Source organism: Pteropus medius, unplaced genomic scaffold, assembly GCF_902729225.1.
Source record: "Pteropus medius unplaced genomic scaffold, Ma_sr-lr_union100, whole genome shotgun sequence".
NCBI classification, from domain to species: Eukaryota; Metazoa; Chordata; class Mammalia; order Chiroptera; family Pteropodidae; genus Pteropus; species Pteropus medius.
The window spans coordinates 11333784-11348608 of record NW_024351543.1 but is presented as its reverse complement, the minus strand read 5'-3'; the positions used below and the strand labels follow the sequence as shown (position 1 = coordinate 11348608).

General features: G+C 36.2%; 1 protein-coding gene across 26 annotated transcripts in view; it reads right to left on the bottom strand.

The window, feature by feature from the left end:
* LRRFIP2 (LRR binding FLII interacting protein 2) overlaps window positions 1-14825 on the bottom strand; it is a 100920-nt gene that overhangs the window by 71205 nt on the left and 14890 nt on the right. For all 26 annotated transcript variants that reach the window (XM_039843338.1, XM_039843341.1, XM_039843334.1 and 23 more), the window contains exon 2: window positions 10725-10868. In XM_039843338.1, coding sequence (XP_039699272.1) covers window positions 10725-10814 — 90 coding nt within the window. In that variant the 5' untranslated portion in view covers window positions 10815-10868. The remainder of the gene's footprint in view (window positions 1-10724; window positions 10869-14825) is intronic.

Sequence of the window (14825 nt, the reverse complement as noted above, 5' to 3'; positions counted from 1 at the left end):
ATTCCCTCTTTTCTGTGAAACGGTACCATTCTGGTTCTTATTTCTTTGACCATGACTTTACCACAAACGTAGATAATCTTCTCCCTTGCTGTACGCACCCTTTCTTTCCATCTTTTTACTCCGCATTTTTAACTATCAGCCAATGAAAATGACTCAAATCTAGTACCTCAAGCTTCGACCAAAATCAAAGCCTACATTTCTGTCTGGTGGATCTCTTCTTATAAATTTAAGAGTGAATAAAAGCAACCTCACCTTCCCTCAGTAAATAGGCTTTGCTTCCCTATTTTCCAATTTCCAGAAATGAAACCCCTGTTATACTTGTTCAAAACCCAAGGTCTCAGGGCCTCCTACTTCCTGCTAAATCTTCCTTTACAATATCCCCTGAATCCAATCTATAATTTCCATTTCTACAGACTCCCCATCTTTCAAGCAGGCTCTTACCACTTTCACCTAGAATACTCTGTTATCTAATTCTAACTCCACTTTCTCCATTTCAACTTCTCTCCCATCCTTTCTATTCCATACTGTTGATATTAATCTGCCTGAAACAAGGAACAAGAGAGATAAAACACCCTAAAGTAAAATATGACTAACCATGATGTATTTTACAATGCTCAATACACAAAAGCTTCCTTATACCTTCTGAATTTTAAATTTGGATTCTGTTACTGCTTTAGTTAAATAAATGCAGGAGAACAGGCTAAAATAGACTTGCTACAGCTCCCAGTGGTCAGAAACTCAACCGAGGCCAATCCTATTATAAATCTTCCATCTGTCCAATGGGTCTACAAGTAAGGCAGGATCTATCCAATGCACTGGGCAATGCTGTTTCCTTGGAATATAATCCACAAGTCAAATTTCATTTGGGACTTAGTTGAAAAAGAAAAAGGTTATGTTTATTTTAAGTTTGAATCCATTCTCCTAATTCAAAGGCGAGAGAATTATACTCTATAACAATATAAATATTAAATACATATATATACCCCTTCTGACACATACACACATCTGCCATGCTATCCTGTAAATTCCACCCCCTCCCCATGGACTCTGGCCCATCTATCTGATCTCCTTTCTCTGCCTTCACTCTATTCTTCAATTGGTTTGTTCTTCTCATTGCAAGTAGGTTCAAAGTCTCTCTCATCTCTAAAAAACAAACAGGCAAAAAATCCTTCCTGGTTCAATTTGGCCTTATCTTCTCTTTACTCACACGTCCCTCTCAGTTCTCTCTTCAAATGACTACATTCCAGCTTCTGCCCAAATCACTTGATTGAAACTGCTCATGCAAAAGTCACTAATGACCTCTCTAACTACCAAACCCAATAAATTTTTCTGTTCTTATTTCACTTGTCCTTTCTGGACTTCCAACATCATTGACCACTCAATTCCTTTCTGGTTTTCCTCTTGACTCTCCAACCTGTCTTAGAATCATTCATGGGCTCATTTTCTCTGCTAGCTCCCTAAATTTTAAAATAAAGCTTCCAGGCTCGATCTCACTCTTTTCATTCTATGTTCCCTTCCTGGGTGATACTGGTAGTCCACAAATTTCTGTGTCCAACTCAGACTTTTCTCCCATAGTCCTAATCCAATTAGCTATTAAACACTGGGGCCATCCCACTGGAACCTCTGGTTCAATATATCACAAATTGACTTTATAATCTTTCCCTTAAACTTCCTCTCTCTTTATAGTTCTCATTTGCTGTCTTATCACCCAAAAAATGAAATGAAGACTCATAAGGCTTATTTTTACCCTCCTTCCACATTCAGTCACTAAATCTCAACTACCTAGCTCCCATCAAGATTCGCTTTACTATTTCTTCTATCCAAACTTTTCTCTCTTCCCACTTTACTGCCTTAATTCATGCTCTCGTCATCTCGCACAAAGATAACTAACTATAGCAGCTTCTTTACTAGTTTTCTGCCTCCTACCAGTTACACGGTAGCTAAAGCAATTATACTGTACCTCAAATCTGAACAAATTTTACCCTTCAATGGCTCGCCACAGCTTTCAAAATCAAATTTGAACTGCTCAGCACACAAATTCCTTCATGAATGCCCCGTACTTTCTCTCCAGCATCATCTCCTCCCTTTTCCAACCTCTCTCCAGTCATAATGAGCTATTATTCTGGCAATTCCCACACAGTTCCAGTTTTCTCACACCCCTGTGCCTGTAGAACGCTTAAGAAGCAATACACAAAAACTCATGAAAGAATAGAGATATGTATTAGAACTTTTAAAACATGGACAGGAAGCCTATCTTATTATTTTATTACAGTGGTTCTCTGTTAGCAGGGGAAAGTTTAGAGCCTTAAGCTTGGTTTATAATGTCTTGTTTCTTCCTCATATCTTTTAAAATAAAATATCTGAAACAATTGTCACAAAACGTTGATGTCAGTTAATGCTGGGTGGTGGACTCATGGATACTTACATTAAATTTTCATAATTTGACAGAAATGCACTGAACTGAGCCAAGACTAGAATTGCAGCTTGCATGTATATCCATAATATAAAATCTATGCAACTGGCATGAGTTAAGAGAGATAAAATACAATCTGGACTTTACAGACTATTCTTTAATTTCAATAAATTTCAGATACATAATTCTAGAAAGTAAAACATTCAAGGAAAATGACTAAATCGCACAGCTAAGACTCAGAGTTTACTGTTTAATTTTGTTTGTTCTTCCATGACACTCATGCTAAAAGAACCCTGAAAAACAAATTGAGACATAATATTTATTGTGTTTCTATGGTTTCCAAATTAACAAATAAAAATTATTACTTGATTTCCTAGCAACTTCTCTTTAGTAGAAAAATTTTAGGTACCATTTTTCTTCGATCTTACAGTGTAATTATGTTTAAGCACCTTTTTAAAAGTTTTTGGTAGTTGAAGACTAAATATTTAAATTTTTCTAGGCATAAACATCAATGTATATTAGACAAAATCTAGGAATTTTAAACCATTTTCTTCTGATGTCAAACAACTATATCTTCCTTTTATTCAGAGATCTTTTAATAGCAAAATATTCTTTTGGTATAAGAGAGGAAATTTAAGATTACAGACTTTATAACTGAGGTCTGAATACAACCTAATTAACAGCACAGCAGAACTAGAAACTTTAGATCTGTAATGATATACCTAACCAAAAGAGAAAATGTGAATCACAGTTCTAGTAGAAACACCCGGGGTGGAGCGGGCGGGGGCGGTGAGAGGGTATTGCCAGTATCATCTTCACATTTAGGTTAATGATGTTGTCTATTTGATTTTTTCTCCATATTCCTGTGACAGAAATAGTGAAGATTATGACAGTGAATGTTATTCCAAATATCTTTCAGTTACACTGACATAAAACTAAGTCTTAAGGTTCAATAATCCTCCCTTAATTCTGGTTAGAGGGGCAAATCAAGGGACAAGGTGATACCAAGAGTAACATCGGCCATCACAGAGCCAGGGCAAGGGTGGGGGTGGGGGTGGGGGGCAGCACACAGCACCAAGAGACTGATACCCCAACCACATCTCCCACTCGCCTTTGCTTTAGTTCCAGTGAATAAATGGGGAAAAAATGAAGAAAGGTCGGCACTGGACAGTACTGGCTTAATTAATGCCAATAGAAAGATCCTCTAAATGACTAAAAACAATAGATTTACTCTTTCAAAGGATTTGTCTAATAAAACCAGTAAGTACAACGGAAAAGGGTTTGATTTAACTGGGTAGAAAAGAAAAACATTCATTTTTTCATAACTGAAAAAATAACTCATATTCCATAATCTTTTATAAATTTTTACATACCACCACTGAGAACACTTAAAAGTACTGAATTAAGAAAGACTCAAGACTTGATTTTGAAATTTTGGAGCTCTTTAGGCTCCTCCCTTAGGATTGGTTACCTTCAACTCTATACTTTCTCCCTAGACAATCTCACCCGCACTCATAATTTCAATTACCTTCTATACGCTCTATGTGCTCACAAGTCTCAAATGTTTATCTAAAGCCCAGACCACTCCTTTGAGCTCTTGATCTATATTCCCAAAACTGCCTCTTCAAAATCTCCACTTAGATGTCTCACAGGCATCTTAACTCAGCAAATGCCAACATAAATCCATGGTCTTCCTTCCACAAACCTCCTCCCCATTCTAATGTTCCTTACTATTCACCCAAATGCACAAGCCAAAACTTCCCCTCCCTGCTACCCAACCATAGCCATGCACTGAGCATCTACTACTTAACTCTCCATTCCAACCACCTCTCACCATCCTCACTGTCATCACTGCAGGCCAGGCTACCACTGCCTCTGCAAGTCTTATGACTCGTCTCCCTGCATCCACTGATGCCTCTTTCTTATATAATATCCAACCTGCAGTAAAGTCATCTTTTAAGGCACAAATCTGATCATGGCATACCCCTACACAAAACTCCTCAATTTGCCATTGCTCTTAGGACGCAAATCAAAATTCTAAATACATTCTATAGATAAGTATTTGTTATGGGGGCTGTCCCATGCACTGTAGGATGTTTTAGCAGTATCCCTGGCCTCTACTCAAAAATGCCAGTAGCACACTCCTCTCCCAATTGTAACAGGCAAAAATATCTCTACACACTGACAAATGTCGTCCCCTGGGAGATGAAAACCACCTTTGGTTGAGAAGCATTGACTTGCCTACGTTATCTGGCGCCTGCCTAACACTCTGGCTACTCTCCTCTCTGCTGTCCAGGTTACTGTTAACAGTGTTCTTACGGGAGGAGGCACAATGGTTAAGAGTGTAGAAGCCTAAATGCAAATTTCATCTCTACCCTTCTAGTAACTGTTGGGCAAGTTATCTCAATTCTCCATTCTGTGGATTCATCATCGATAAAATGAAAATAGAAGACCACCTCACAGAGTTGTCATGAGAATTAAATTCATTAAAAGTACTTAGTGCAGTGCTGGTAATGTTAGCTGTTGTTCTTAATCCTTGAATTCTCAATACTCTTTCAGCTTCAAAAGCTTATCACACATTCTTTCCTCTGACTGGAAAGCTCTTTCCAAAATCTGACAACTCCCTTTCCCCTAAATAATTCCACTCATTCTTCAAAACTGAGTTGAAAGGATGCCTCCTTGGAGAAGCCTTCCCAAAGCCTGTCAAGTACCCCTTTCATGCACTCTGTAATATAATCATTTACTATTCACTCGAAGCACTTAACACATACCCTGACAATTACAGCTTTCGATTTCAGGAAAAAAAATCACCGTACTAAATGTAGACATTAAATTTGAAGAAAAAAAAGGAGCTGAAAATTGAGGTAGTCCATCATGTAAATTATTTGGTGTCTCTTTTCTTCTCCAGAATCTAGGCTCCATAAGGGAAATGACCATGTCAGTATGTCCATTCCATGTCCTCCATACCTAATACACACCGACAAGAGCAGATGCTCAATAAACATTTACTGAATAAATGACATTCAAATTTTGGCTTTTTTTAAAAACTATTTTTAAATGAAAGATGGAATTAATGTTCATAATTATCGCTGATTATGGTAATTCTTTGCATTTTTAAAAGCTGCTATCCGTGCCAAAAGTTTTTTAGCCTTAATTTGCCATGGCCTAAAAGTGAATTAAATAAAATAGCAAAATAACTATGAGATCACTAGCTCTATTGAGCAATTATGGTGATCATTCCATATTGTATAAAGCAATAACACTGGACAGTATCTTTTATTTATTTATTTTCTGGACAGTTTCTTTTAAACTAAGCATAAGTATAATTCTTCCTTTTGTATCCTGCTAATTCATAATCAAAAACCACAATTTTGGTTCTCACTACTAGATGCCTAAAATGGCCATTACCTCCTTAGACAGCAAAATGAAATACAACCAAGTGTCATTAACAAATAAATGGATAAACAAGAAGTAGTATATACATACAATGAAATATTATTCAGCCATATAAAGGAATGAAGTTATTTAGAAGGAGAGAAAAAGAAATGAAGTTCTGATGCATGCTATAATATGGATGAAGGATGAATCTTGTAGACATTATGCTAAGTGAAATAAGCCAGACACAAAAGGACAAACATTGTATAATTCCACTTATATGAAATATCTAGAATAGGCAAATTCAAGAGACATAAAGTAGATTAGAGGTTACCAGGGGCTGGGAGAGGGGGAAGTTGGAAGTTATTGCTTAATGGTTACAGAGTTTCTGTGTGGGATGATGAAAAGATTTTAGAAATAGATAGTGGTGATGGTTACGCAACATAGTGAATATAATTAATGCCACTAAATTGTAGACTTAAAAATAGTTAAAATGGCAAATTTTATTACATGTATTTTGACAACTTAAAAAGTTTATAACATAATATACCAGAAACTATTGACTTGTATGCTTCAAATGGGTCAATCATGTTATATGAATCATAATCTCAAAAAAACTATTTTAAAAAATCCAAAAGTTTCTAGCAGCCACGAATATTAAACAGTCATAGAACTTCCTTTCTTCCTTATTACAAGTAGGTTTGAGCACCGAATATGTATACATGTAAATTCTGCTCAACATAAAAGTCTCAGAACACTCTGTTTGCTAGAGTCTAACTTCTACAAAAGATGATCAGTTTCCATGCCTGTCACTGATTCTTTAAATTGAACAGAATTGTGCATTACGAGCCACAATTTTCTTTGGGTCCTGGACCTTTAATGAAATCACAGAATTTCAGAATAAGAAAGACTCTCAGATAATCAGGTCAAAAAAAAAAAACAACATTCTGATGATTTCCATTTAAAAAGATGTGCATAAAACATGTTTTCTGCATAATTTCCTCTATAAAACAAAGAAAGCAGTACTATTCCACGTTTCAGTATGTCTTTTTAAAAAGTACTTGCAAAACCCTCAAGAGGCTTCAGTTTTTCTCATAGAATAGTCACCTTAACATTCACCAAACTATGGTAAGGCAGCATAACTGGCTTTCATCCTACCCTCATCTTTCTCCTTTTGAGAAGCTAGCTTCCTGTGTTACCTGTTGTTGAGATGGCTCCGACTACTGGCAACCCTATGAATGAGTGCTGTCCACAATGGCCTGTCTTCAATAGCCCTGCTCAGCTCCTATAAGACGCATGCCTATGGCTTCTTTTATGGATTCAATCCATCTCATCTTTGGTCTTCCTCTTTTCCTGTTGCCTTCTCTTTTTCCTAGCATTACTGTCTTTTCCAAAGAACTCTGTCTTCTCATGATGTGCTCGAAGTAAAACAGCTTTAGTTTTGTTGCTTTTGCCTCCAGTGATGTTTCAGGCTTACTTTGCTCTAGAACCCACTTGTCTTTCTGGCGGTCCAGGGTATCTGTAAAGCTCTCCTCCAACATCAAATTTCAAATGAGTCAATATTTTTCCTTTTGGCCTTTTCACTGCCCAACTTTAAGCTAGCTGCCTAAGGCTCCTCAATTTGAAATTTTGTGCTTTCAGGTAATTTTCACTGAAAGCCAACCCTCCAATTGCATTTTCTCCAAACATGTGAAACAATCAAAGCCAAGCAAACAAAAAAGACAAGCATCCAGATCGGTCTTCTGATACTCTAGAGAACTTGCTGGTGACCCCTTCCGACACCTGCTCTTCTGAGCTCTTCTGAGACCTGTGACAGCCCATGCTTCCCCAGCAAAGCAGCAACATGCCTATTACTGACAAAACATGACTTCTAAATACATCCACGTTCCCGCCTTCGCAGAGCAGTCTTTGAACTTTTCAACATCTTTTTAAAATGCACTCAAGTTGTACAAAATGGAAAGAATTCTGGAGATCATGGTACAGAGGTTCTTCAAAAAAGTAAAAACAGAACTACCATATGATCCAGCAATTCCATTTCTAGGTATTTATCTGAAGAAAATGAAAACACTAAAAAAGATATATGCACCCCTATGTTCACTACATCATTCTTTACAATAGCCAAGATATGTCAATCAACAAATGAATGATTAAAAAAAATGGTATGTGTATGTGTGTACACACAATAGAATATTATTCAGCGATAAAAAAATTACGAAATCTTGACACTTGTGACTTTAATGGCATATGATCTCACTAATATAAGGATCTGAAAAACAAAAAAAACCCAAGCTCATAGATAAAAAGAAGAGACTGCAGATTGCCAGAGGCAGGGGAGGTGGGCGAGTGAAATGAGTCAAAAGGTATAAACTTCCAGTTATGAAATAAATAAGGCATAAGGATGTAATGTACAGCATGGTAGCTATAGTTAATAATACTGTATTGCATATTTGAAAGTTGCTAAGAGAGATCTTAAAAGTTCTTATCACAAAAAACAATTTGTAATTATGTGCAATGTTGGATGTTAACTAAACTTACTGTGGTGACCATTTTGCAATATACACAAATATCGAATCATTATGTTGTACACCTGAAACTAATATAATTTATAGATCAATTATATCTCAATTTTTAAAATAGGAACATCCAGGATAGGATCTTCTGTGTATTTTGGTTCATGGTTCCCAAACCCGACTTGCCATCAAAGTGCTCTAGGATGGTGTGCGGAGTGTGTGGGGTGCGTGCGGGGTGCGTGCAGGGTGCGTGCGGGGTGCGTGCGGGGTGTGTGTATGTGTGTTTTTAAATAGATTTCTGAGCTGAATCCTATAGATTCAGATTTAGCTAAGTATGAGGTATAGATTAGGAATCTATAAAATCTGAAAATGCTCCCTGGGAGATTCTAGATGATCAACCATGTTTTAGAACACCTACCTTAATAAGTTTCTTTTTACAAAAAGAGACTATTTTACCTCTAGTCTCACTTTCTATTTCTATTTAATAAGCAACAAAATAGCTTACTGCAAGCCTAACACTGCACTAAAGGTTTACATGCATTATTCCTTTAGTTATCACAACAGCCCTGTAAGACAGGAAGACAGTATTATTCACATTTAATAGAAGAAGGCACCAAAGTCTAGAGTAATTACTTAACAAAATTATTCAACTAGCAAACAAAAAGGTTAGAATTAAAGCCACAGTCTCCAAAGCCCACCTCTTCTGGAAATATGGTACAGTAAAATAAACAATGGCTTTAAATAGCTGAATTCGAATTCCAGTTCTGAAACCTTTTTGACAGTTATCTCTCAGCTTCATCTGTTTCTTCACCTATAAGTGAGGCTAATAATAATACCTATCCTGTCTAACTCATGTTTTTGTAAGAACTAAGATGTGAACGTGCTTTCAAAAGTTACAGAAAAACAAGCTATTAATGAAGGAGTTGGAGAAGATTCAGAAACAGTATAGCAGAGTGAGTGGTTAAATGCTCAGACTTTGGAGCCGGAGTTCATGTGTTTCAATCAAAGCTCTGCTATTTCCTAGCTATATGACCTTAGGGAAGTTTCTTCATCAATAAAATGAAGATAATAATAAAACCAATCGCAGAATTTTGTGAGAATTAAACTGATTAATGTATTTTAAATACTTAGAATAGTGTTTGTCACATAGTAAGCACTGGATGTTAAATACTGGATGTTAGAATATTATCCAAAAAAGGTCAAATACTTAATGACAGTATAAAATGAGACTAGAAGGTGCTGGTATTTTCTCCCCTTATTCATCTGGTTATATCCCTCCAAATTTGGAAGTAAACATTTTGAGTAGTTTCAATTTTCAACTAAAACTATGTGGCTTCCAAGATACTTCATTCATGCAAATACTTTAGATTGTTATAATGTACTATTATTTCATTTTTAAATATCTTTTACCTTTTTATCTAAAAATATCTCCCTGATTTTTTAAAGTAATTTTGTTAAAGTAATATAAATTTTGTCATCAGTTTTTATAACTTTTCTTTGTTTCAAATATCCTCCTACAGAATTTGACTTCTAATTCAAAAGCTTACCAGAGGAAAAATATAACAATGAGCCGGGTCAAAAAAGACTGTGTAATATGTCAAAAGGAAACAGCACTAGCCCTAAATGAGTTAGTTACCAAGAATAACAAAGAGGAAGTGACAAAGGAATAATTCTCACCAAAAGAATATAATTTAATAATACAGTACTCTAAGCAATTTGTATCCTAGATTAGTTTATGGTCAGGTCTGGAACTGTAGATAGAATTAGAGTCTGAAACAAAGTTGGCACCCCACTAAGAAATCACAGCTGAGAGTTACCTTAAATTTCCAATACGCAATAGGAAACGTTGCCAGTGATTCAATAGGTGACAACCCTTTCTTTCCCTTTTTCTTTTTTCTGAGTTGTCAACAAACTGAAACAAAAAATGCTTCAAAAGCCCTGTTACTAGCTAAAAGTTAAACATAAAAATTCTACTGCAATATTTAAAAAGAAAACAGAAAGACACTGAGCAGATACCAAATAGGATTGTTTCTGTCCACCTTTTTACAGTGCCCCATGGAATAAATTAACCGTATATAGCCCAAAAAGCATTTCTATAAAATATTTATCATATCTTTAAGATTCTCATTACTTTACGCTTCAATGCTAAAGATTATTTATAAATTTCAATACTTGTCCCATTAGGACAAGTACCTGGAATTAAAATAATCCACAAAAGTAAAATGAAAAATTAATTTTAGATGAGATAGATATCCAAGTAAAAAGATAATAACTATATTTTATTTTAATACAGTATTTTAGAAGCCAGATACAACATTTTATTCACAGTAAGCATTCTGAAACTAGCTCAATGAATGTCTGTATTGCTCTCACAGAAAACATTCTCATCTGTGCATGTCAGTGTTGAGAGGGAGTTTTCCACACACCTCTCTGGCAATGTTACTCAAAGCTTCATCTTCTGCAGAAAATCGGTCTTTCACAGGTGTTCTTTTCCTTCCTGAACCAGGAGTCCCCATCTTGTCTTCTTGATCTTCTTTTAACTCTGAAAAGTGATTTCACTCTTGTCAGCCCTGAAATAAACAGAAACAGAATAATTTAAGATGTTTCTCTTTGTGCAATGTTAATGCTCATTTATAGATTGACTTTTAACAAAGAGAAATTATATTTATGTATTTACATATAAATTAAAATTAATCACGAATATTTGTTCTCATTATCAAATTATTCCAATAGATTTTAGAATATTTAAATTTATACTAATACTAATTACTGAACCTCCCAACTCTTTTACCATAATGCCCATGGAAGCTTATGAGAATATGTTATATTACCCTCAGAAAACTGCAGCCAACGGTGATTCTACTTGTTTAAGATTACTACAGCTATTTCTAAAATCTATTTCCACTCCAGAGCAAAAAAAAACATTTGAGAAAAGACATTTAACCTAAAACTTGGAGAGAACTTATTCAAAAATTTTTAATATAGTGCCTTAGTTACAAAGGTAACTTGGTTTTTTAGTGTAATTTAAGAAACAATTTCAGTTAAACTATTACCACATAAAAGGTTAAATGAAGGTTTACCATACTGCAATTAACAGTAACCAACACTGTCCATGCAACAAATATCTGAGTGCCTGCTATTGATAGGACTATGGTAGGTGAATATACAGGAATGAACAAAACTGACATAGGTTCACGATTAAGAACATATCTATGGATCTATTGTTGTTGTTATAATTGTGAAAAGTTTATTTTTACAATAGAGAAGAATTAATCCTTTAGGATTAAATAACAAGGATGATAAAGACCATCTAAACTTTCTAACATGTGGTACATATTTGAAATTAAAGATTCTCATGAGAGAATGTATCCTAATTTGTATGACTCCCTCTCTCCTATAGTCTTAGTACAGCTAGCTCATTTAGCTAAATATCCATTAACTTAAATTTTTTTCGTAGCTTTAACAAAAATAAACTGGCAAATTTCATTACACTATGAGTCACAAAGAGATTCTCAAGTAAGTTTGTCCTAATATATTAAACTATATTAAAACTATAAGTGAACTTAATGTACTAAAATTTACTTGATTTAGGCAAATAAAACAGAACCACTCTGTCATTCTATTCTTCCAAAAAGGTTTTCTACAATAAAATTCAAGCCATTCTCAACTCTTACCTGACACCATTTCTTATTCTCACGGAGCTAGCTTGTTAAGTTTGTCAATCAGAATGAAGACTGACTCTGCCATAGAAAATACATCTAGATATAAGTATGAAAAAAAACTTATAAATGGAAACAAACAAAAAAACTGATGTCTGAAAGCAGCAGCTGATAAATCCAAGCCATGAATCAGGACAATTTATGAAAAGCACAGAGGAGTTTTCTCAGAAGTCTCCCATCATCTCCATCCTCAGCATAATTTAAAGATCATTAATCACTTAATAGTAATGGTATACAAATATTAATCACCTATTGAGAAAAAAGCATCATGCTCAAAGTTCCCTTTCAGACTAGTGACAAATTAGCTAACGCCCTTGTCCTTCAGCCAGTTTTCCAAGGACACACTGAAAACCATTTCACAGAAGTAGGATACAAAAACGTAGGCATTTTCTAATTCTAGACACATAAAAATAATCACAGAAGAAAAAAAAAGAGATTCGGGGGAAGAAAAAAAATGGCATAGATGATAGAGGCTCTGTTCCTCCCTCTGGCAACCAAATCAAAGTTGTGACAGAAACAAGGAGCAGCAAACAAGAAAAAATCACCTGGGATCTAGATGAAGAAGCCTTACAACTAGAGAGAAACCCAAGAAATCATCTTGCAATGGCAGAAGGTAGGACGGGGCGAGGATGCAGGGCTGCCTGGTCTACAGCAGCTGCGTGAGACGGAGGCTGCGGCAGCGGCTGAAGCTTCTTAAAGGGGCTGCGGCCACGAGCGGATTTTCCTGATAACAAACCTGCTCACTCTGAGCACCAGCGCCGCTATGGCTACACGCAGGGCGCACCAGGGTTTTACAGGGAGACATTGTCAGAGTGAGGGCCTAGGCAAAACTCGCTCTATACAGAAGTGCCGGCAGTATCCACTGTTCCCTGTTGAGCCCTCCAGGTCCCAGTGTGCGGACATAGCACCACCATAGCCTTGATGTCATCAAACTGGATAACAGAGGTTGCTCCGCCCAGAGGATTCCCTGAAACCCCACCTCTCCCAACTCAAGGCCCCACCCAAGCCGCATCCAGGTTTATCCTCAGCGAGTCAGGTGCTCCTTGCTGAGCACTGCCTAGACTCACACTGGAGGCAGCTGGCCTCGGTTTCTGATGTGCCCTTTTGAGGCAACTATAAGCACAGCATCTGTGGACTGCTTGCTGAATCATGACAGGTGGCCCCAGAAGAGAAGAGGCTTGGGCTAAATTTGGCCTGCAGCTGAACTCCTCTCAGGACTGTGCCACTGGACACCTACTTCACAAATCCACACTAATAAGACCGGGAGACGCAGGAGCTTTGCTTAGTACATAGAAATAGACACGGAAAGGCAGCCAAAATGGGAAGACAAAGAAGCAGAAACCATATGAGAGAACAGAACAGAGATCCAGATATAATGGAGTTAAGTAATCTAACAGATGCAGAGTTCAAAACACTGGTTATAAAGATGTTCAATAAACTTTTGGGAAGAGTAGATAAATTCAGTGAGAACTTCAACGAAGAGATAAAAAACATAAAAATGGAAATGAAAATTATAAAACGTAACCAATATGAAATGAAGAACGCATTATCTGAGATGAGAAGTATATTAAATGGCATAAACAAAGGAATAAACAAAGTGAATAAAGAAAAGGATCAAATGCCCTATCTAGAGGATGAGAAAGCCAAGGACACATAATCGGAATGGCAAGAAAAAAAAGATATCAAGGCTATAAAAATAATTTAAGGAGCATATAGGATACTATTAAGGGTCCAAATATCCATCTGATGGGCATACTTGAAGAAAATCAAGATTTTGAACAGCTGCTTGAAGAAATACTGATGGAAAACTTCCCTCACCTGGTGAAGGAAATGGACATAAAACCCCTGGAAGCTCAGAGAATTCCAAAAACCAGGGATCCAAAGAGGCTCACAACAAGATATATTATAATTAAAATGCCAAAGGTTAAATACAAAGAAAGAATATTAAAAGCAGCAAAAGAATAGCAGATAGTTACCTATAAAGGAACATCCATAAGACTGGCAGCAGATTTCTCAAAAGAAACTATGCAGGACAGAAGGGCTTGGCAAAAAAATATTCGATAGGATGAAGACCCAGGATCTACAAGCAAAAATACTTTATCCAGCAAAGCTATCATCTAGAGTTGAAGGACAGATAAAGAGATTCCCAGACAAAAATAAGTTAAAGGAATTTATCACCACCAAGCCAGTATTACAGGAAATGTTGGAGGGACTTCTTTAAGAAGAATAAATATAAAAGACTCATTTCAGATTAAAAAAACACAGAGACTAAAAGGAAAGGGATGGAAAAGATATTGCTTTGATGGACCTAGAAGGTATTTAAGTCAGACAGAGAAAGATAAACACTATATGATTTCACTTATATGCAGCATCTAAGGAATTAAAAGAACAAACTAATCAAAAACAGACTCACAAATATAGTGGACAATTTGGTGACGGATAGAGGGGAAGGAGATTTGGGGGGCTGGGAGAATGGGGTGAAGGGTTAAAGAAGTACAAATTAGTAGCTGATGGACGGTCACGGGAATGGGAAGCATGGCATAGGGAATGCAGTTAGCATTAATATATTGGCTAGGTGGAGGGTTGGGAGAGGGAGGGAGCAATTAGGCGTATCGTTTTATGAACTATATAGATGTCTAACCAATGTACTGTATACTTGAAACTAAGATAAATAATTTTTTAAAAAAGAAATAAGATTTGGCTGGAAGTATATGTAACAGTGGCTTCATTAGAAGGATAGGATGACGGTTGCATTTTTTTTTTTTTTTCATTCTTGATTCTCTAAAATTTCAACAGCATTGGAGAGAG